The following is a 24753-nucleotide window of genomic DNA, read 5'->3' as shown; positions in this document are numbered from 1 at the left end:
AACACAGAAAAAGAGAAAAATGTGACAAAAAGGACTTTAAAGTTGAACTGGTGAAACAAAAACAACAAATTATTTGTGAATGGATTAAATCTGATACAAATATCACAAATATCAAGATATTTTTCTTCCCTTGTTTTGTTTTTTAAAGAAAGAAGCTTCTGAAAGCTGGAGCTCACTACCACTGAGGTAAAATTGCAGCCTGGCAGGCCTGCTGTCAGACACTGATGGAAACATGACCACGTGATCTCACACAGACTGACTACATTTCCCATGACACCTGAGCACTGCTGTCAGGAAATCTTGTCCGCTCTGCTCTCTGGTCTCTATTCTGATTGGGTCATCACCCTGGGGTGGCGGCGGTGGTGATGGTGGTGGTGCTGGGGGTGTAGTTGCACGTCATGACTCACTGACAGTTTGCATGCAGACTACATGTGTTTTACTGCTGCTGTACATAATATATAAGCAGAAACTGTTACTAATTTACAATAAAACTTTACTATTTCTACGTCGTGGCAGGAGCGTTGAGGGACGGCCATGTGACTAGCAAGAATAAGCAAAACCTAACTGGACAAATTTTTGGAGCATGAGCAAAGGAAGAACTCTTTACATTTTTATCCACATCCAGATCAATTTCTTCAATACAGCAAAACAAGTGATGATGCAGTGCTGCTCTAGGTGACTGCAGTGATACTAGCTACTTCTATGACTGCTGCAGAGAAATGATCTGAAGCATGATGTGCTGGAAGACATGGATAACTGTGAGCACAAAGCACTACTGCTATTTTAAAATACACATTTAGTTTTAAGTGATAATTAAGTGAAAGCAATACAATGGCTCAGGTCAGCTTTGTCTAACTTTTCCTATTTTACAGATCAAAAAAATCATTTATCTCCAGATAACCGAAGCAATCGACAAATAAACTGGTGTGACCAATTACTGAAGTTAAGGGTAGATAAGAACCACATAAACATACTGATTTAGCTACTGCCACAAAATTGCAGTACTGGAAAGATTCATCAGTCATTTTCACTGCTCAAATTATTGTTAAGAAAAAACGCTGAGATCAACAGAGAAAATATGAAAAAGGCTAGACTGTAAAAAGGAGTTTCCTATCGTCACAGAATCATTTTAATTATATTTAATTGTTTTTTGTTTTTTTAATTTTATGGCTCCATCAGCTGTGGCGACACCTTGGGAAATAAGGCTGCACCTGGAGGTACTGCAGGTATTGCAACTAAATATCACAGCTAGACAGAAACTCCTCAGAACACAGACTACAGATGCTTTTCTGTTCTCCAATTTGACCAGGTAGAAAAAGACTAACAGGAAAGACATTTCCTGTGTATTTATTTATTATACTTTATTTATTTTTAATTAATTCCTTTAATTCATTTTGGAGGGACAATCTTCAATAATCCAAACAGTGAAAAGAGAAGAAGAAAGAAGAAAATACTAGAGTAGAAATATCACTGAACAAAAAAAACAGATCATTAAACCGCAGCAATTCAACAAGGCCAGCTACAAACTTTAAAGTAAAACTAGACAAAGAAAAGAACAGCTGTGAGTCAATGCCCAGGGCACAGAAAACAAATCACAATAAAATTAAACCCCCAACAGTTCACTGGTCCCCGGTGATTCAACACCGTATCTACGCCTGTGTCAGTGACTCACTAACTCAACTTGTTTATTGTGGGAAGTGATTCTCTCATTGCATGTGAGAAGAGCACCTGCAGAAGCAGAAGAGTGAATATTGTTAGTGCTAGTTATTGTACTGTAAAGTGTAAAGCTGTAAAGTGTGTGGATAAGCTGATGCTGCAGTAAAGTGATAAGCTGTCATGAACTGTGTAACTGTACTGGCACTGGATTGGTTTAACATTCTGATGTGCGTGTTTCTGATTTTTTTTTTTTAATTATCATGATTGATACCGCTATAATTACAAAGATATAAACACACTGGGAAGTGAACGTCCGCGTTAGTTGGCTCAAAGCAAACTTGTCACTGCAGATGCTATTAATATCTGCTGCTGACAGCTCTGAGGCCTCAGCTACACATGTGTTTACATGATAAACTGCATTAGAAGCCCATCACACAACACGGCTGAGGGGAAAGCAATGTGTCCTATCACAATATACCTGCATGCCCCATGGCAGCACGGCAGAAAAGTTAACATTACAGCCTGCACACGGACGCTTGCATTCACACAGAGAAACATCACATCGACCATCAGACGCTCAGCATCAGGGAATAAGTGGAAGGAGACATGTGGTGGTTGCTATGGGGACCAGTAGAAAAGCAGAGTTATTACAGACATCACTTAGTCTCAAAGGGAACACGTAGCAGTAAACGATCAGTCCAAGAAACACTACCTTCTGCTTAAGTAGAAACAAATTTAAAGACCGATGATTCACTATGTAATATTTTTGCAACTTTTATAGATGCTAAACATTTAAACATGTCTGCAGAAACTAGAGATGGACCGATCCGATATTACGTATCGGTATCGGTCCGATACTGACCCAAATTACTGGATCGGATATCGGCGAGAAATAAAAAATGTAATCCGATCCATTAAATATCAAAAAAGCACCTCACAAAGCTTGCTACACGGTGTAACTCGGCTGCTAACCGTAGCACGTAGCAGCAATATGAGTCACGTGATAGAGCCGCTGTGTGTATTTGTAGCCTTGCTAGCAAACCAGCATTTCATCTATGAGGAAGTTTTCCCAGAGAGAAGTAAAGCAAGTGTGTAAAGTTCATCTCTGAATGTTTGTAAAGCATTCCCACCTTAAGCTTAACAACAGATATATGGAGCAACTGCCTCTCTCTCTCTCTCTCTCCTGTTACTTCAGTCATGAAACTGCTTAATGATCAGCTGATCGGCTTTTCTGTCGAGAGTCCGTCTCTCTTCTTAGTTTTTGGCCCACTTCTCACCAGAAAGAGGAAACCAGCGGCTGAACAACAGCAGCACGTTTAAGCTTGATAAGCTGTTGTTAGAATTTATTTAATATTACTTTCTACACCAGGATCTTTTTCTACGTAGCTGACGGCTGGTAACTGTGCAGGGGCGGATCTAGCAAAGTTTAGCCAGGGGGGCCGATAGGGCATGAACAGGGAAAAGGGGTCACAAAGACATACTTTTCTTTCTTGTTCTCATTTAAAATATCTAGCTTTTAATAAATAATTATCTGACTCTTACACCCAAAGTTTTAATCTGATGTAAAATACATAGAAGTCCATTACTGTATATAGTAACTGTTAAGTCTAATATACCCTAGTAAGCTATACTACTTTTTCCTTTGGGAAGATACCATCTGTGCAGTCTGCACTTCTGTTGAAGAAAGATGTTGAATCTATTTAATTATTCTTGAAAAATAATTTCTTTCTGTGCATTTTTCCCCCTGCATCAAATTAAATTTGATTACATCGATTAAGCATCATGAGCTGGAGGGTGGAGGGTGGTTCCCTATTTTTTTTTTTTTGCTGGGAGTTTGCAACCCTATTAGTTAGGTTGCTTAATATTTCTGCTAAGTACTCTTTAAAATACCAGAATAGGGAGGATGGAGCAGGTTTACGTTTATTAGATTGATCAGTGTTGCTGAACTATGAAATATTTTGTTGTATTTTTTACATACAGGTATAACAGAATAGCTTTAGTGTTGTTATTTATTTAAACTTGAGTATAAACTTATATAAAATGCAGCAAGATATTAAAAAAAACGTTTTATTGATTAAAAAACACACTATATCGGATTCATATCGGTATCGGCAGATATCCAAATTTATGATATCGGTATCGGTATCGGACATAAAAAAGTGGTATCGTGCCATCTCTAGCAGAAACCAATATCATAAGGATGTACTGAAGCAGGGGAGTAATTCTCTCAGTGCGTGAAGATAACTAGTCTACAGAGAAATTTATTTTTAATTACTCCCTAATATCCAGAAAAAGACCATAAAGATGTTATTCTTCTCCACTGTCAGAGTGTGTTTTTGCTCTCGAAGGTTTGTTTACCCCGTCATCTTTTTCAGACTGTGTAGATTTGTTTGTATGGACAGGTGGGGGCGAGTGTGGCTACTCACCAATTAGCTCCTTGTTCCTGATGTCCAGAGCCATGTTTCTCAGGGCTGTAGCCACAGCACAAACGACCCTATCATTGTCTATCCTCAGTAACTCCACCAGGATAGGGAGTCCTTTCTCTTTGCGCACTGCAGCTCGGATATAGACGGACCACTGGGCAGGACAAGGAGAGGTGGACAGAGATGTCAGAAGACATTTATTTGTATCATTGTTATCATTTTTGCCAAATCCATTTTCATTTTTTCGGAACCACAAATTGCCATATTTGGATAAAAGTGCCAAGCTAATGCTAACAAGCTTGGTTAGCTTGCTGTATTCATAAACTGCACACATGTTCTGCACAGACACACATACAGCTAATTAGTGCTAAGAAACAAACTGATAAACACCCTGATAAGTTATATAAAAATTACCCATGAATTATAGCTGCACCTTTCAATGACTTGCTTTTGAAACTCTTAGATGTCCATTGCAGGAACTGCATTTTTTTAGGCTTCTGTTTCATTGAGGTTGCTGCTTTGCCCTCATCCGTACCCCACAAAGAGAAAACAGGTAAATACGTCAACAGTGGAAGTTACAGTGTTCCCTTTCGCAAGGTGTAAACGACTTCGTTCTGTTGATGCCAAGAGGTTACATCCTGTTTTCTTTCGTCGTCCTCTCTAAGCAACTGATGGTATAACTGTGCCCTTTGACACGCTAGCAGAAGTGATGTGGGCAGTAACAAAATGTGAAAGCACATGATCAAGACACAGACGCAAGCGTAAACTGGGGATGTGTCTGTGAAGGAGATGATGGGTCTGACTCTTTGCCATCAAGGCATGTTATACAACGCAAGGTTTTTAGAAGAAACACCTCTCCTGCCATGTGCTCTGTAAACCAGAGGATCACCAGATCATTAGGAGTCATCCTCTGGAAAGCTTTCATTGCACAGTTATAGGACCAAAGTATTGGTCAGATTGGCACATATAGAAAACGTTCTTAATTCCCAGACAAGGTCCTCAGTACTGATTACTCGGATAGAAGGCGCACAAGCATGGGGACAGCATATTCAAACCCAGGATTAGTGAGGCAACAGGTGCTGCACCATCATGCTTCTCATCAATGGTGTAATTAACAGCAAATTATACATTACAAATGCTCTTAACTTTGAATTAGTGCTTTAAAAGGCAATTTTCTTTCTTTTGCATTTATTTTTACCAAATGTTGATTTCAGACACAATGTACTGAAACTACTTGTTGCTCTCAGGTAAGAGGAAATCTTAAAGGGCTAGTTAAATGATAACATCATTCTTCATCACAAAATCAAAAGAATATCTGAAGTGATTAAGCTTTTTATATTATTATATTATTACTTTCAGAGTGTTTTTGGCACCTACTGGAACTTGGAGAGCATCTTGCAGATGCCATTTAGTATCTGAATGATTCAGCCACTGCACTGCATTCTTACCTTCCAGCTGCCAGCAGCTAGATTCTGCAGAGCCCCAGCTGCTCCCTCCAGGGTGTCTGGGTTGGAGCACTCAGACAGCAGTGTGAGGTAGGGCTTAACGATGGTGGGGTGCCATAACATCTGGATGCCTTTCGGGGGCTCCGCCAAGTCTGGAAATGGGCCGACGCCGTCCCACTGCGGAAGATGACACATAATTCAGAAAAGAAAAGCATTCAGAATTCTGTGTGAGGTGAGGTTTGACAGCGGTGGAGTGCCAGCACGGTCCCCTCAGGCAATAACGGGAAAGGAGAAGGACGAGATTCACTGTCACAAGCAACTTATGACCACTGGCAATTTTTTTTCCCACTCTCATCGGTGACTGAAATCTCACATCTACTCCTGCTTGGATGATGTTTTTTTTAAAAACACACAGATACTGTATATCAATAATAAATGTGAAAAATCTTTCAGATGCAGGAGAGCTCACAGTAACGCTGCAACATAATTAACAAATGAGTAGCTGCTTCCATATTTTCATATGCAGCACCATTAGTCTTTGAAGCTATAAGTAGCACTATATTTTAAATACAGATTGATTTAATAAAAACCCGTCCCAATTTGGGATTATAGAATCACATATACAGTTTACTACATGTGGCATGTTATTAAATTACTGGGCATTTCATTTTAAAACTATTAAATTATGCATAATTGCAGAATAAACACCACACTGCTGTCCTGCCCATAAGTAATCGAGTATCCTGTGTTATAAATGCAGCTGCACCTTGGGCTCATGAATGCCTGAATACCAGCTGTTTCAGTCTATCTCAGGTATGCAAGAAATACACATCCCGTTGTCACTCACATGCTAACTTATAGTTAGCACGGAAGCTCTTCAGTACAAGTGAAGACACAATGTTAGTCAAAGTAGGCTGAGCGGCCACTACAAAAAGGTTCATTGCAGCAAACCTAATCAGACATTTAAATCAACACCACCTAGCTAAACATGGATATTTTAAAGAAGCTAACAAATTTAAGCGGCTTAAGCTAAAGCTAGCTAGAGCTCAGAGCCAGACAAACGGGCTTAGCAACAGTTATAGTTATGTTGGTAATTGCTTAATGTTTTTGTTTTTCATAACAAAGAATACAATTCTCCCATTCTCTTTGCATTTGTTATAGTCTGTGTTATAATGCTAACACATGGCACTGAAAATTTGGTCATTTTTCTTCCCGTGATTTCTCTTTCCCCGTCTTCCATCGCTTCCTTTTGTCATTTCTAGCATCTCCTTATTCCTGTCTCTTCTCTCCTCTTCTCTAATTACCCAACAGTTGATAGAGTTTTTTTCCCTCTCCAACAAGCTCCCCAATCGCTCCTTCATGGTAATCATCCACAGCTGCACTGGAGTGGAGAAACACACATGGAGGGGAGAGAGAGGCCTGATATATTATTGTTTGGAGAGGTTATGATTTGTCTCTTTACGATCTGATCTCTGGGTTACTTTTAAAATCCTTCATCTCCCTGGTTCTGCCTGGTTTGAATGCAAGTTTGCATACGGTTAGCTCAACAAATTGAAGTTAAAGGCCATGGCTCATTGCTACCATTTATAAAAATCTCCTCTCTCTCTTTCTGCCTTTCCTAGAAATGACAGAGAGAAAAAAATAGGAGCACGCAGGGCTAATGAGCAATTCACCCACCGGAAGCGCCAGAATTTCAATCCCTGCAGCTTCACTAGAAGTGGTAAAAGACATCTTCCACTCAACCAGAATGTGATGCTGATTGCTTATTAGCATGACAAGAGGTTAGAGCCTTCTCCAAGGCAGCCGTTTGGTTTCTGCCAACTAGAAGAGCTCTCACTTTTTAACTAAACAGAGGATGAAACAGATGGACAGAGCCTGGAAACTCAGAGACAAACCAGCATCTTTAAATCTGGAAACGGGTAGTAAAGACATAACGTCCTGATGCTGCTAGTTAGCATGAGTCCCTACTTGACACTGATACCTGTTCGTCTTAGAAAATCAACAGCAATATTTTAACTGAGGGCAGCTGTTATAAATGTATGTTGGTGGTGAGTAATACCATTTTTATTAACTTTATTTCACCAGGAAATGTTACCCATAAAATGTAGTCTTTTCTGCAATAGGCCCAGGATACTGTTTTGCAACATCTTGTATCTTGGGACTTACATTTAACACAATGGTATTAAACACTAACCACTCTCCTATCTGTGCCGACACATTGTTACTTGGGTTTAATTAGTGTAGCATGGACCCCTGTCAGAGAATACCCACTGGTACAGCCCAAGCATTAAACAAACCATAAAAGAAATCCTCATAAAGGAAGGCTTTTATGAGGCCATTAAAATTCTATATGTGATATCTGTGTGGAATGAGCGGGGGGAGAACAACAGGCACAGAAAGCGATAAAGTAACAGGAGGAAACCAAGACTGTAACATAAACCAGTAATCAAAGTGCCAATTAAAAACACCAGGACAACACAAAGCTCACAGATACAAATCTGATTGTTCTATAGTCCAATTATCAACAGATCAGATTTAATCCATTCACAAATAATTTGTTGTTTTTGTTTCACCAGTTCAACTTTAAAGTCCTTTTTGTCACATTTTTCTCTTTTTCTGTGTTTTCTGATCACTTAAACAGACCCTGTATTTAGAAAATCCAAATGTTGCCCCTAAACTGTTGCTCCTGCTAACCTAGCATTAGCATCATCATGTCAAACTGCACTCTATGCTGCAGGCGAATTAATTTGGAATCATCATAGTTTTTTATTGGTGAAATTAACACTACAAAAAAGCACAACACAGAAAATGTCTGACACTAAAGATAACAGCAACTTAAGCTAATGTAACTATCTAGCCATCTGTCACCTCTGCATGGTGGCTGCCATGCTCCATTTGTTGATGCTTCCTAGAGTTCACATGATGGGATGATGGGAACTCAAAGTCCTCTCCTCTGCAATGAGGCAGTAATTTGCATGCTTGACTTGGATTTTACAGTTACGTTCCAACACTTCCACTTAACTGAGATATAATAAATTGGGTAGTTTTGTAATGAGAAACCTGTTTGCATGTGAACTAATGCGCTTCACCATTTGAATCTGGATGTCTGTCGGTTCTAGTGTCCCCAGTGCTTGGTTTGTGAAAATACTTATGCAGTCTACTTTATCTTCAATAAAAAAGCACCTTCATCCATAGTTTATTTATATATATGTATATATATATATATATATATATATATATATGTATGTATATATATATATATATAAACTGAAAACACAAGCTGTAGATCATATATAAATAAAGAAACAAATAAAAGATGGGCACAGCCACTATGACTTCAGATACAAAAAAATGCTAGTCACTGGTATCGCAAGTCCCATTTTGAAGTCTTGATTTTAGCATCTAAGGGCCAGAATTACTAAACAGCACAGGTGCAGGGAGTTCATCTCAATATCAAGCACAAAAAATAAGACTTTTTTGTAGTAAATACTGTCACAATTAGCAGTACATTTTCCAAATGTAAATAAGTCATCATGTAAATATTCTCTCCCCCAAGAAAGAAACTCACAGAAATAAATATGCAACAGGGAAAACGTGCAAAAATCTTTAAGTTCCCACCTCTTACCTCTCTTCTCCCTGTGCTCTCGTTGTAAATGCCAACAGTACTTTTTTTTTTTTTACAAAACCCAGTCTGCGCTGGTGGAATGCGTTAGTAAATCTAGCTGTTTGTTGGAGGTCAAAGGGACCACATTTAGACAAAAATGGTGGAATGCAAAAACCTTCTGCCAATTTATCTGGTTTTGAAAGAAGCAGTCAAAGGGATCCCTCAAAAAATATTTCAAAGGGTTTTAATAGCTGTAAAATACAGTATAATGTAAATAATACATAAAATAAATAACGAATTAATCATATTAGCCACTGTGCAGACTTCACCATGTTGATTTCACAGATCAGATGAGCAGCAGCAGAAACATTTTAGCTTAGAAGTCAACAGGTAACTGTCACCTTTGATTACCGCAGCTACTTCCTTCTTAACACACATGAAAGTTTCTAAAAGCACATGTAAATCTCCAATTTCTCTAGACAAAATTTGTGTCATTTGCATCAGTCATCTTCTTGCAGTTTGGAAGAGCTAAGGGTGCGGCTGGCTGAGTAGAGCATGTAAGAGGCAGGACACAGAAATATTCTCACATGGGTGCACTACGTACTTCAAAGCTTGAGTGTTTAATAATACGGTTGCGATGCACCTTGGGAAAATGCCTTTTTGTTATAGACTAGCTTTTGGAGCCAGTCTTAAATGGTCATGTAAGGGACTGCAGTTATTTATTCAGCATTTTTAGCTCTCGTGGTCACTGCTCAGTGTGATACCTGTGTATGTTAGCATTATCCCCAGGTTTGTCAGGTCACTCAGGTCTTTCCCTTTATCAGAATACTGTTCAGAGAAAACAGCCACCATGTATTTGTCACCACAGTCATAATCTACCAGATTGTTATATGACAATGAATGCTGACCAGTTTCTCCATTCTTCTGTTCTCACCTGGTCATGTCCCTTCTTTTTCTTCTTCTTCTTGCCCCAACATCCTGAACTCTCTGCGTCCTTCCCTCCAGTATCACATAACAAGCCGTCCAACTCTTCCGACCCCCCCTGCTGGCTGTGAGAGGTCTCCGCAGCCAGACGGTACGACAAGTTCCTCAGGATGCACACACAGTTCTCTACAGTCTGATGGAGGGAGGTAATGAAAGAGACAGAGAGCAAAAGAGAAAGACACAGAGGTGAAGGACAGAAAGATGGCCACCACTAAAACATCCCCAACCAAACTCTGGACCGGACTGTATACACAGCAAATAAACTCAGACACACATGCAGTGCACATAATAAACAGAGAGACACACACGCACGCTAATCCTATTGTTGTGAGTGTCTATGCAGTCAACAGTCACAGTCTTTGATCTTGTGAAGGATTTCTGCGGATTAAAAACTTCACATCTACTTGTGAAGGGCCTCCACTTGACGCACAAACTCACACACAAACACCCACACAGCTAAAAACACTAAAACACCATCAAACACACATGTATCTGTGGCACAGAAACATATACACATGGATGCAAATTTGCTCACATAAAAGCGCGCTGAAAAACTCTCGCTAGAGATGTTTCTGTGTCACTGACCATCTGGATTGAGTAATACATGGTACACTCTAAAAAATGACTAGAAAACAAAGAAACAAAATGAAAGTTTATTTTTAAATCAAAAAGGCTTGAGATCGCTCTCTATTGCTGATGGTGAAATCCCCAAATTACACTAAATCGACAAAAATATTCACTTAATTCAATTAAATTCTGGTGAATTCAGGTGTTCCAATTACTTTCATGGCCACAGATGTATAAAATCAGCACCGAAGCATGAAGACTGAAGACTCTACAAACATTTGTGAAAGATTGGTTTGCTCTCAGGAGCTCAATGACTTCCAGTGTGGTACACTGGAATGTGACAAGTCCTGAGTGTCCATATCACTCAGGACCTGTCATGGTCTTGTCACATTAACACCCTGGTTAAGAAAGCCCGCCAGCGTCTCTTCTTCCTCAGAAGACTCAGGGACTTTCATCAGCCACTGAAGGTGCTTAAGAACTTTTACTCCTGCACCATCGAGAGCGTCCTGACGGGAAACATCTGGACCTGGCTTGGAAAACAGCACCAAGCAGGACAGATGAGATCTGCAAAGAGTGGTGCGCTCGGCCGACCATATCGTTTGATCAGAGCTTTCTGACCTGCTGTCCATCTGCATCAAGCAATGCAAGACCAACGCCAGGAAGATCATGATGTACCTTTCCCATCCCAACAACCAGTAGCGGTTTTTGATACGGGCGACACGGGAGGTTTCCTTGGGCGGCATCGTGGTGGGGGGCGGCATCACGGGCATCGGCAAAAAAAAAAAAAAAAAAAAAAAAATTGCTCGTACTCATGCTGCCACGACATCAGCCAGCGCATATTGGGAATGGCATAGGCACCGATTGGTTTGCTATCGCTCATTTGCTGGGAGTAAGGGCGCCCTCCGTTTGCGAGGTGCGCCTGCTGCTTGCGGCACAGGGAGGAGAGGGCGGGGCGGCGGGGGATTCTCTGGCTGGCTGGAGAAGCATCTAATAACCAACTTGCAAAATAAAACAAAAAAAAAACCAAACAAACACGAAAACACCAGATATTATAATACAGACTTATAATTTGTACCGATGTTTTTTCGAAATTCTATATGCGAAAAGTGAGCGCGAGAGCCCTCGGTGCGCCTGCTCGCTGCTGAAGTCAAAGTAAACTTTATTGTCATCTCCGCTACATACAGTCCAGTATATAGAGAGATGAAACGACGAGCCTCCAGTTACAGCAGTGCAAGTAAACGAACAACAAATATAAGAAGAGTAAGAAAATAAATATACACTTTAGGACTCGGGGTAAAGGGATCAATAACAATTTAAAATTTATAATTTACAGTTTGATGATCTCACACACAACCTGTCGACAGGGGAGGGGGCTGCTGCTTCCAAAAGAGCACATTTCATTCATAATGTCGTAAATCCAAGCCCATTATGTATTCATGATTTGAATCCTGGGTTGTGTGAAATCCCAGAAATACACCTTAGACAAAGTGAATCTGTGAATTAAGGTGTAGGTCTGTTAGGTTATGTTGTGGTGATCCTCGAGTTGGGGGATTTGTGTTCATACTGGAGTGCAAAATGAAAACCAATGGAAGATGGACAAGAAAAGTTCAAAGCCATCAGGTCCTCAGTTTAGAAAAAATAGAAAAGAAGAGGAGGAGAAACGAGCAAAAGATGCAGGTAAGCAGATGTGTCATTGGATAATGGCAGGTCATCCTGAAACAGTCAGAATCAGAATCAGAATACTTTATTAATCCCTAAGGAAATAATGTGAGTTACAGTTGCTCCAAAGAGAAATGGTAAAAATAGTAACATTATACATCTGTAACATAATACATTATGTTACAGATTTTAATATTAATTAGTCATTGTCAATTGTTGATTTGTCCTGTTCTCATTGTGTGACGAATTATGATGGCTGTTTGGTAGCCGTTTGCATACAATGTATACTCTCTCTCTTCATATGTGTGTGTGTTTCTCTGGTGAAATTCAGTATGGTTCCGACAACAGTTTTATGTTAATGTACAATCCTTAATATGTTTTGTGTGTGTGTGTGTGTGTGTGTGGGGGGGGGGGGGGGGGCGGGGGGGGGGGCGCCAGAGGGAGTGTTCGCCCGGGGCGCCAAACAGGCTAGGACCGCCACTGCCAACAACGGACTCTTCTCACTGTTGAGGTCTAGGAAGCGCTTCCGCTCCCTTAAAGCCAAAACACAGAGAATGGGGAGGAGCGTCTTCCTCCAGGCTATGCAGGTCCTGAACCAGGTGTAGGACTGCACACACTCTGTTTCTTTGCACACTTCTTATAATGTCTTTCATAAATTCTTATTTGCACATTTTACTGTAAATTTCTAAGTTAAAATCTGTAAATTTTGTAGTAATCTGTAAATCTGTAAATCTTACTGTGAATTCTTACTGTCATTTAATGGTCAGGCATTGCACAGCAATAAGCATTTCACCACGTCATACTGCATATGGTTGCTAGACTTGTAGTCAAACCGCCTAGACCAAGACCAAGACAATACCAAGACCAGAGGGTATCGAGACCAAGACAGACCGAGTCAAGACCAAGACAAAGTCGAGACGAGACCGAGACAAAAAAGTCTTTAAACTGCAGCCAGATTCTGCTTCGTTTACGAGTGCGATGCACTCGCACAGCCCTCTTCACCCGTTTCTACGGTCTCACAAGAACGAGGGATCCGAGACCAAGACAAAACCAAGTCCAAAGTCCGTCGAGACCAAGACAAGACCAAGACCACGTAAAAGTGGTCTCGGGTCTCGAGACCAAGACCAGTCTCGAGACATCCAACTCTAATGGTTGCGTGTGACAAATAAAATTTGAATGTGAATTTGATAGGATGCCACTAGTGTAACACGTACAGTCGTGAAATTTCCTGCCTACTAAATATTCCACAGCCAATTGTTAATGGTATCATATTAAAGTGGAAGTAACCTTGTGGATGCTGAGGCACATAGTCGCCAACTTTCAGTTCAGAGTCAGTCACTACAACTTTCACATGGCCTTCAAATTAACTCAACAACAGTGCGTAGAGAGTGCAGTATTGTTTTAAATTGTCAAATCATTTCCCCACATATTCACACTTATTGCTGAACATCTTCCCATCTTCTTTTTGTTCCTTCTATATCCAGTGAAGTGATTCATCTCTTGCCAATATATATAATTAGTCCACACATTGAGTACTGTGATAGCTCAACTGACCTCAGCCATGATCCTGGCAGATCATCTCATCTAGACGCCAAATGACATTACCTCATTACTTAGCTTTCTATACATCCAATCGGCAAAATTCATGTAGGGTGCGTTATTTAAGCATCTTCAATTGATCACAGTTACAGAACATCTGCAAGCCGCTGTGCAACCCACCTCTACCCCTGCTCCTTATTTCATGCTGTATGTGACTTAATATCTGTTATTGATGCTTTCTGTGTTCTGTGTTGCATTTTACTGTTGCTGTCCAAAAACAGAACAGAGCCACACTGACAGATATGAATTACTGCAGACTGACATAACAGTCTTCCTCTCACTACACCTGACACTGAAAAGAATACACAAAAGATTTTTTTAAAACTTTTAAACTTAAGCTTTTCCAGTCATGGCTCAAAGTTTCCTGAATCCTGTTGTTGGTATTAAATTTTAAAAAATGTTTTTTCACAACTATATTGAGTTAAATGTTTAAAAGTAGTTCAAACTTCTTTGGACAGTGAGTTATGTTTATGTCAATATTATCTTGGATTAGGGTAGGCACCAATTTTAACAGGTCTGAAACTGGTTCACAACAACTGAGGTCAGATCTTTGTACTGGTAAATGTTTTTTTGGAGTATTTAAACAAATGAATGAATACAGGGTTCAACTGGTTTGCAAATCATTAAATCTTATACGGTGTGTCAGCTTTTTGGGAACAGCTTGTGTGCTGTGAATGTAGCAACAAAAAACTTTAACCTGTGCATCATTTTTTGCAGTGTATTTGTGGCCTGCAAGCTTTGAACATGATTGAGAGTGATTATGCATATACAGTGATCGCATAGAGTCCGTGAGGGAAAAGATTAAACACATTTGCATTTTCCACATGCAGATTTATGCAAATCGTAAATAGTACACATGTTTGGAAAGCAAAAGCACCACGTGCATTTGAGTTCTTGATGATATGTGTACAAACAAGAGGACACACACAAACACATTTGCAGGGCTCTTCCACATCATTCTCTTTTACTGTGTGCAGGTGTGTGTGTGAATGAGCTAGAGGCTATGTGAGTTTGTATGCCTTGCAGATATTTGCGTTCATTTGTGTGTATGTGCATTACCTTGCTGTCAATCTCGCTGCTCCCCAGAGCGGTCTGGATGACATAGAGCAGAGCGTCAGTCAGACCCTCGCACTCCCTCATCCTCCTACGGGCTTCCTCACCTGCAGAGCTCACATTCCTGTAAAACAGACAAACAGAACAGCTTTTAGAAGATTCCACACACCGAATTGCCCATTAGTTTTTGTTTCCTCACAGGTTTTCTGAGTGCGAGCACATGGGCTTGTTGAAACGTATGGAAATGCTTGTCTGTGTGACAGAGAGGAGAGAGGCTGGATGTAATGTCCTTTAAATGTCAGGCTATTAGAGATGGCTAGGAAATGCTTGTGCCCTCAGTGTCAGTGAGAAATGGCACCAAGACAAAGCTCTGCATTTGATTTTTCTCATAGAATAACAAATTAATTTAAAAAGGCATGGTGCTGTTTAGCTGCAAGACGACACCTCTAATTCATTTTGTCACACAAATAAACACCAAATGCAGAAATATGAATGGCAATTATGCATTTAATTAAGTTCTGTAAACTCTGTTAACATCTGAATACTCCATTGCCTCTGAATTGGCTATTTATGATAGTGAAGGTTATTACAATGTGTGGTTAATGTGCAGATACAAAACTCAAAAATACTGCACTATTAATGGCTTCACATATTTTACTACCGTTTTAAAATAAATGCTTTCAAAGTAGACAAAAAAACGTATCAGCCAATGGGCATCCAAAAATATGGAATTAAGACGATTATAATAAGGTATTACCAGTATGGCAATTTAAAAAGTTTTAGACTGTTTAACACACAATCATAGACTACCCTTTCCTCAGAAATTCAAGTGGTCTGTGTATCTTGTGTCCAGTACTGACTTTTTCCTGGCCACAACAATAGCATTTAGCTTAAAAGTAGCTATCAAGTCAATTCAGAGAAATAAAAACTAATGTTGGGGGCTTTCCAATGATGCACTGAGCATTTCTTTTGCCTCTTGTCAGTCTCAGTGTATTTAAACATCACTGTGCATTTATTCATTAGTTAATCTCTGGCTCTTTTTCACATTGAGTCTTTTGCCCCGTCTCCCTCCCTGAGCCTGGGTCTGCCTCGATTTATTCCTGTTAAAAGGCAGTTTTTTGTTCCCACTGTCAAGTGCTTCTTCATAGGGGGTTGTCTGATTGTTGGGGTTTTCTCTCATGTTATTGTTGGATTTTTACCTTACAATTCACAACTCTTACAACTCTGTTGTTTTATGCAGCACATGTAGCAGAGTAGCACCACAGCTGAACACAGTAAGTTGTGATTGTTGGAAAGTCAGTCAATAATATCTCCTGCCCTGCTTTTGTGACGTAAATATAACTCTAACATACTGCGTGTAAACACATGTGTACATTAAGAATTTTGGCCGATATAGACATACACCCCCTAAAAATAAACGTTGCTGGAAATCGATGTAATGGAAAAGGTGTTTCGCCTGCAGTGGGAGGATTAGAAGCCTCACATTTATCAACTCTTCTCAACAGCGAAATGAATAAGAGAGAAAAATGTAGAACATAAAACCCTTGATATTTAAACAAGCATATACAGTGCGGAAATTAGATATTATCTAGGAAGAACACAAAGAGAAACACTTGTACTGTTGGAGGCGTGGCTGAAGTATTTCTCTACCATAACCAGCATCAAAAAGCCTAACCAGTAAAAACAAAGGTGCATTCAGTAAGAAAAAAATATTTTATTGAGGGTTTTTGGGAAGGAAAAAAAAGACCTTAATGGAGTGTCACTGGACTTACAACGACAAAAACAAAACTCAACTGACAAAAATCACAAAGAAATGGTAGAACAGCAAAAGCTCTAACTGTTAGAGTTTCCAAACAGTGTATAAACTGAATGAGGTCCTGTACTGGTAAATGGTTAGATGTCTGATCCCAAGCTACTCGTCCTAAACAAAAAGGCAAAAGCAAACCCACTGCATACTAATGCACCTGCTAAAAACTGTTAGCAGCTAGCTAACCAAAAGCTATTTCCCAGAGGAGATTAAAATGTGTTTTAGCAGAATAAATTCAGGGCTCCTGTTAAGTGTTTGAATGGGGAACTGTTTGCTAACACATTATTAGTCTTATGAAATGTTTGATTCCGACAGCGTAGCTTTAACAAGAGGAGATACCATGCAAGGCAAGAACTGGTGCTACTGCTCCATTATTATTCACTCCTAATACACAAGGCTGTGTTTATAAAAGCTACCAGTTTTCAAAGCTTCATGGAATCACTCTGGATTTTTTTTAATAGCCAGTCATGTTTGTTTTAATACCCAAGTCTGTTGAGGTCATGTAGTTCTGAATGTATTAGTGAGAGTTTGAGAGAGAGGCCTGACCTTAAATGTAATGCAAAAAAACCTCCAAACATGTAGCGGTGAAGTGACATGTTTAAGTAATGCAGCGGGCTGTTTAATTCTGACCCTCAGCGGAATGTCTCTCAGTTTTATTAAGTTATGAGAGCATTATATTTTCATTATACTGTCAAATAATTGCTTAAATATTTCAGGTTGTTGACAATCTGTGTGCTAGTCTGAATCTTTCTCTTTTTTTTTTTTGTCTTGAGCCCAAACACACAGACACACTGACTAAAAGCACTGTGAGCCACACAGGGCACACGCCGATAAACGGCAAAGTAAAGAACACTTAAGAATATTTGTAAACCTCTTTATATACTTCTTTCTTGCAGACATTTCCCACATTTTGGCTACTACCTGTTAATAGATTCAGTTTAATTAACCACACTCAATTACAGATAATTAATCCCTCTGAAGCGTTCCCTTGCAAACCACTGCTACAGATTATCTCTCATTATGATCTTTCGGTGTGAAGAATCTAAATAAGGAGAGAATCACAATGCAGGACAAAGGTTGCATGTCTATAAAGCAGGTTTTAAAACCGAGCACAATTGATTAACCCACAGTGTGCCGCTACAGCTGAGGGAGAATGTCCATTGACAAAAATGTCACTCTTTAAGATCCTATTTCTTTGTCTTTCTCTAATCTTTAATTCTCTAATCAAATGCAGGTTTATGAAGGATAAAAAACAAAGTCTCATTCTATATATTTATTTAGCTTTGCAGTTGTTTGTGTGCACATTTAGTTCTCTCTTTGACAGCTGGCAGGATGTATCTACAAGTACATGGAGCAATTTAATGTCCAAAACTGCATTATAATCCATCAGTAGTTCTCATTTTGCTCATTTAGGGACTACATAATGGACAATTTAGATCGTTGCTTTCAGATTTTAATGGCAAATGTTTTTTGTAACAAAGCAACAAAGCAAAAGAAAGTCCACAAAAAATCATTCTAAAGAAGGATTCTGCAAAAAGGCTATATCAAGTCAGTGATTATTACAGGCCTTCAATGTATTCTCTAACCCACACAGATCATTCGTTCTATGGACTGCTGGTAGATCGGTTAAGAGCTAAAGAAAAGCCTGTTGCCTTATTATATAAGACTGCAAGAGATGGTGCTGCATTTCTGTGTGTAGTTTCAGTGAGAAAGGTTCAAATGAATCACATTCTTGCCTTCATTCACCCATATTGATACCAGATAGTGACGTAATTTGTCCCAGAAGCGTGGCAGAGGCATGTCTGCAAGTACAGTGAATAAATGGGTTAACTGTCTCTTCATTAGCTGCCATATTCAATGCACATAATTCACATTCAGCAGTCTGACAGCACAAGTTTTAGCTCTTCCCGTTAGCCGGTTCGACAGCATATGGCGTGAAGCAGCGAGTTAGCAGAGGGAGAAAATGTGCCTGTGTGAAAGTGAGAGACAGTGTGGCTGAGACGGCGTGAGACAGAAGAAGAAAGGCATAAAGGAGGGATAATATGATCGAGAGAGGAGAAACGGAGTAATAGGACGAGATGGAAATGGAGCGAGGGAGGAGAAAGTGACTAAAAGAGGGAGAGAGAGAAAATGAGAATGTGAGGCGGATAATGGGAGATGGAAGAGAGAGAGAGAGAGAGAGAGCAGGTGGCCGGTGATATACCAAACCCGCCATGAAATATTCAATCTTTAATCAGACTCCCAGCATTCCCTAACAAGGCGTGAGAAAGATGAATTAGCCCTTCGAGTTTAGGGAGCTGATCCACACAAAGCTATCTCCTGCAACACACTCACGCCAACTAGAGTCAAAAAACACACACGCACCGCTGTTTCAGATGTGTGCCACAGGCACGCACACACACGCACACACACACACACACACACACACACACACACCAGCAGCTACAGAAGCCTCTGTAAGTAGCCAGTATGTGTAGCTTATTTTCACTGGGGGAGGATGAGGAGATATATCGCGGCTGAGATTAATGGCCCACACACCGAGTTAGGCAGAGGGACAAACAGACATGCGCGTGTCGACAGGAAGCAAGACATGCAAATACAGTCATGGCAGCGTTCCCACTCAGCTCCCGCTGCACCCTGTGCCACATCCTCGAGAGGAAATGTGTCGAAATAGCCCTCAGTCCAACTGTCAAAAAATTCAGTGAATGATGTGAGCTGCTGCATTATTAAAGCAAACTTATTTGTTCTGTTGTATAACGTGCTGTCAGTGTGCAGGGATATGGACAGATGCAGGGTAGATTCAACCAATAAGGTACGTACAGACTGTTTTAGGTGGACTTGTCATAATACTGCAAGCTATGTTTTCTGTTCTTATTTCGATGCAGAAGCTGTGATGGATTCAAATGAATAGCACATCAAAAAATGTCTCGTAGACTGCTTACACACGTCTGCATCAGAAAGATTTATGAGCTCAGAGTCAACCACAGAAATTTCATCATGAAGATTTTGTAATGCTGAAAGCCTCTCACTGATACAAAGATTATGAATCATTATTGTTTTGGATTGTGACCTCTGAAAATGCAAAACCAATCAAGTCTCCTCGTCCAGTTTCACATGTGTTGTGTGAACCTCTCACATGGTTTCATTTAGGTCAATATTTAAGGCAGAAAGACATCAAATTAATCAATTTTGCACAAAAGTTGCGTATAAGACAAAAACCTGGTGTTTTTGTACTCTTTCTTTCTTCCTTTGTAGCCTGACATTTGCCTGGAACCTGAAGAAGAAACTAGACGTGCTCCAGTGACACTCTGTGGAATCATTTGTTTAGATTTGAGTCGCAAATTACATCACCAGCTGCTAATATATCCTCCTTCGTAGTCTGGTTGTACTCATCCCAGTGTTTTTGCTCCAAGTGGCAAAACCAGAAACAATTTTCTTGGACATTTTACAAAGTATTGTGTTTAGTTGGTGGTTGTTGACCCAAGGTTTCCCAGAAGAACATTATTCAAAGCATCACACTCTCTTGCTCTGCCAGCTTGCCTTCTTCCCATAATGCATCCTGGTGCCAGGTGTTGTTCAGGTAAGAAATAGTGACATACTGTGTGTTATCAGAACCAGCTTTCACATTTTTTCATACGCAAAAGGTTTATTTTTAATCCAACATGCTGGAGTAAAAGACCCAAAACAAAATGATAAAAGCACGTGTCACTACTGAACTGTAAGACTAGCACCACGTCTCCAGTGAGAAAAAGCAAAGCCACAGCAGCTCTGAAGCCAAACGATGACTCATCTTAAATGCAGCTAATTCTCTCAGTTCTCTCTGTGTATAGGGCGTTAAAAATAACACAGCGTACAATTTAAAAATAACACTGTTTTAACTAACAGAGACTTTTTTAGATGTGGCTGGTAACAGTAGGACTGTGAACAGCACAACATCTTCAAAAAGAGACTTCTCCAGTTGTATGTTGGATTCTTGAAATGTGTGAATACTGTTTTTTTCCTAAGGAACAGGTAGAGACACCTACCGCAGACAGCCGGTGGCATTGCGAAGAACCTGGGAGGAGTGTAGATGCAGTTTGCGGTCCTCTTGCGTGTGCGGGGAGGTGTCCCAACCCGAATGTGGGATGATCACAGCGTTGGTCAGAACGGCCAGAGCGTCCTGGATGATGGGCATCTTCAGGGCGTCGCATGATGACAAGTTCCACAAAACACCTGAGGATGGCAAGGAGACGGAAGTTGAAAAACAAAGAAGAGTTCAGAGAAAAGAAAAGGAAAAGCAGGAAGGAGACGGAAAGAAAGGCAGACACAGAAACATCTTCAGGCCAGAAACCACTAAAATATTTAGTAGGTTTTAGTGAGCAGCTTGATCCAGCAAACACTGCAACACAGACAGCTACTAGCTTTACAGCAATCTGAAGAGCCAGACACATGTTCTTAAAACTAGCATGACAGACATTTCCAGAGCTTGACATGTTACAGGAAGTAAAGCAGGTATGGATAATGAAATTAATAATGGCAGACGACGCCAGCGTTATTGTTCTATGCAGATGTCTGTGTATTCTCCATTGCATTGTCAGTATTCAGACGTGCCCTCAAAAACACTCCAAAATATCCTTCTGCCTTTCTGTCCTTTATGTAAATATTAAAAGCTTGCACAGAGCAAGTAAAACTGTGGCCTTATAGGCAGGCGTAACTAGATTTACCCGATGATGCATACACCCATTCATGGGGCCAAGAGCATCACTGAGCTGTTTGAGTATAAATTTAGGATCTGGGCTTCGTGGTCATTAGTTATTATTGAAGATGTTGGAGGGATATGTTAGACTGCACTTATTAAAACATCAAATGAGGAATTATTTCATGAAGGTGGTGTTCTAGTCCTTCAGCAGACACTTGTAGAATGAATGAATGAATGTAGTGAAGCTGCTCTGGTGTCACTCAAACGCTGTCAGGAAGCTACCACTGTGTTTTGTACTACACAAAACATGTACATGTACTGTTTTGTACTGCCATGGATCAAATAAAGAAACAGTTAAACAATTACTAGTGCAGAGATATCCGTAACTATCCAACTATTAAGAGTTTTTACTTCCACAGGAGTAAAGTCTGCTACGCTAACGCCTTATAACTAACCTTAAAGTTTAGAGTTTCAAGTCACCGGTGGGCTGCTGTAATTAATGATGTACTAAAGGCAGTAAATCACTTAGACAAAATTCCACTGCACATTTCTCCTGTTCTTAATCCTCACCTGAATTGAACATACAGTGACCAGCCAACCAAGAAACTGGAGTAACTTTCCTCTATCCTACCAATTAAGGTCCACTTCTCTAGCCAGTTGCCACACACACACATATAGTTCGCTGACTCGAGTGACTCACCCACAGAGACACACAAACACATACAGTGCACATATCAGGCTGAACCTATCAAGAAAAGGACAAAGAGGGTAAGAGGCAAATCCCCATATTTCGACATTGAGCACTCCGATTTCTTGAGAGGTTTCACATACGTATAAGCGCACACTCGTGCACGCAAATTGTGATAACCTTGAAGTACTACAACGTTGTAATTCTTGTTGACCTTCATCTTACAAATTGCCTGCGCTCTAATCTATGTATTCCTGTAATTATATGTTAAAGCATTTGAGAGTGTCCACCCATAGTCATATCTGCACTTATCTAGCACTCTCTTTTATGGTAGTAATTATAGCCGTAGTAGTGGTAAAGCATCCTATCCTCAGATCTGTGTGGGAGTGTGTGCTTGGAATAAGGCGTCCTCTCTTCGGAGCTGTGTTGTTCACTCACGGCTGAGCAGCAACTCTGTAATTACAGCTTCTGTTATCTGTCTTTGTGAGTTTGTATGAATTTGTTCTCGTGTGCGTTTGTGTGCACACGTCTTTAAGTGCCATCTAAGCCCCTTGACAAATCAGTCTTAACCCTGTCTGCTGTTTGGACCCTGTGTGTTTAAGACGATGCAGTCCCGCTTTGTGGTCAGAAGGAGTTTCTAAATGATTAGCTTCTGGTTCCATGACAGCAATTAGCTGGGAGTGTCATGTTAGCAAAACAGACTAGTTGCCACTTCATTTTTTCTCCTGCTCAACAGGCCAAAGGCGGCATGCTGTTTCTTGTTGTCTTCAGTAACCTCGGCATTTAATATAATAATTGCAGCTGACTTTTGCATCTGTGAGTCAGCGAATTTTGGTGTCTTTAACTCTTTAAAGGTGCCATTTGCTAAGCGTATAGATTTTGCTGACTATTAGCTTAGCAATAGTAATACTGGCTACAGTATGTAACTCATTTGTTCTCATAATTCTGACACATAAGGCATCATCAAAATCTTTCATTTAGACATACTATATGAATGAGTATGGTGTTTGCAGACAACAGTGATCTGTAGTGAGAAGATGAAAGAGAGCCTGGAGAAGTGGAGAAATGCACTGGAGAGAAGAGGAACAAAAGTCAGTTGAAGCAAGACAGATTACATGTTTGTGAGAGGGAGACAAGTGAAAGGGTGGGAAAGTGAACATGGTAGAGACGGTGACAGTAGATGAGTTTAAATACCTGGATTCACCAGTCCAAAGCAACGGACAGTGCACAAGAGAGGTGGAGTGTCAGGAATGATTTATGACAGAAGAAAAGGAGCAAGAGTGAAAGGGAAGCTTTACAGGAGAGACCTTCTATAATGTATACTTGGAGATGGCAGCATGAAAAAAAAGAGACAAGGCCAAACTGGAGATGGCCAAGTTGAAGATGTTAAGATTTTCATTGGGAGTGACCAGGATCAACTAGAATAGAAATATATATATATTTCAGATGGAGAACTAGGGTTGAGTGGTTTGAAGACCATGTTAGAAAGGTAATAGCTAGATGGTTTGGACATGTCCAGAGGAGACATACTGGATATATTGGACAAAGGATGCTGAATATGGAGCTTGCAGGCAGGCAGGAGCAAAAGAGACTACAGAGAGGATTAATGGGTGTAGTGAAGGAGGTAATGCAGAAGGCTGGTGGGACAGAAGAGGATGCTAGAGATCAGGTGTGATGAAGACAGATGATCTGCTATGGCGACCCCTAAAGGGAGCAGCTAAAAGAAGAAGAAGAAGAATCAGCAAGGCACAAAGGTTTGGGATGTAATTTAAGTAAACAACACAATGCACCGATTATTTCTCTCTTGGACAGTAATGTTAAGTAGTAGTTGTTGTTTTTTAATGACACTAAAACTACAAGCAGTTTATATAAGGATAGTTTTGGTTATGTAGATTTTCAACATTTCTGATGAAACCTTAATGTTTTTTTTAATTCCACTTGTTGCTAGCAGCATCACTTTGAAAAAGCAATGTCTTTATATCTCTGGATTCTCATACACACCTTATGAGACAGATATTTGTTACATTGTGACATTTGGGCCACACATACACCCACATTCACACAATACTTGCCACAACCCATGTTAAGCATGCTTCATGACTTCTGGGCAAGATGAGGCCCACACAACACTTGGTAGTGTGGTGACAGAGTTTTGCCAAAAGGCCCAAATGTGTCTGATATTTGGGCAAAGTAGCTCCTACATGCATGTTTATTAAAAAAATGATGCAAAGAATTAGGACATTTTTCCTGGAAAGTCAAGAGGATTGCAAGAGCTTGTAATTTGCAATTAATCCATGCATGCATGCCTAAATTGTTACTAAAATCTTTTAAAGTGTTAGATGTTGTCTATCCCAGTAGCATTTCCTAATCTGTGAACCACACAGGCTGCTTATTGTGATGAAAATAGCAAATTAGCTCTACATTCTGCAAAATCTAAAAATAATGCATTTAATGTCCTGTGGCTAAACTGCTGGAGCGCAGTGTGTAATTTCCCATTGGTATAGATCACACAGTAGTTATAGCCTGTAAGTTGATGTCATTTTTCATATTTCAAAATTTGATCATATAAATATCTATTTTCATCTATTTT

At 40.0% G+C, this 24753-nt stretch overlaps 1 protein-coding gene across 5 annotated transcripts in view; it reads right to left on the bottom strand.

The window, feature by feature from the left end:
- Window positions 1-24753, bottom strand: part of ctnnd2b (catenin (cadherin-associated protein), delta 2b) — a 206509-nt gene that overhangs the window by 19795 nt on the left and 161961 nt on the right. For all 5 annotated transcript variants that reach the window (XM_085142179.1, XM_085142180.1, XM_085142177.1 and 2 more), the window contains 5 exons: window positions 20823-21009; window positions 14997-15114; window positions 10063-10245; window positions 5528-5701; window positions 4083-4233 (listed from right to left, as the gene is read on the bottom strand). In XM_085142179.1, coding sequence (XP_084998305.1) covers window positions 4083-4233; window positions 5528-5701; window positions 10063-10245; window positions 14997-15114; window positions 20823-21009 — 813 coding nt within the window. The remainder of the gene's footprint in view (window positions 1-4082; window positions 4234-5527; window positions 5702-10062; window positions 10246-14996; window positions 15115-20822; window positions 21010-24753) is intronic.

The sequence above is a fragment of the Neolamprologus multifasciatus genome, chromosome 18 (genome assembly GCF_963576455.1).
Source record: "Neolamprologus multifasciatus chromosome 18, fNeoMul1.2, whole genome shotgun sequence".
Classification (NCBI taxonomy): domain Eukaryota; kingdom Metazoa; phylum Chordata; class Actinopteri; order Cichliformes; family Cichlidae; genus Neolamprologus; species Neolamprologus multifasciatus.
This window is presented reverse-complemented; position numbering and strand designations above follow the sequence as displayed.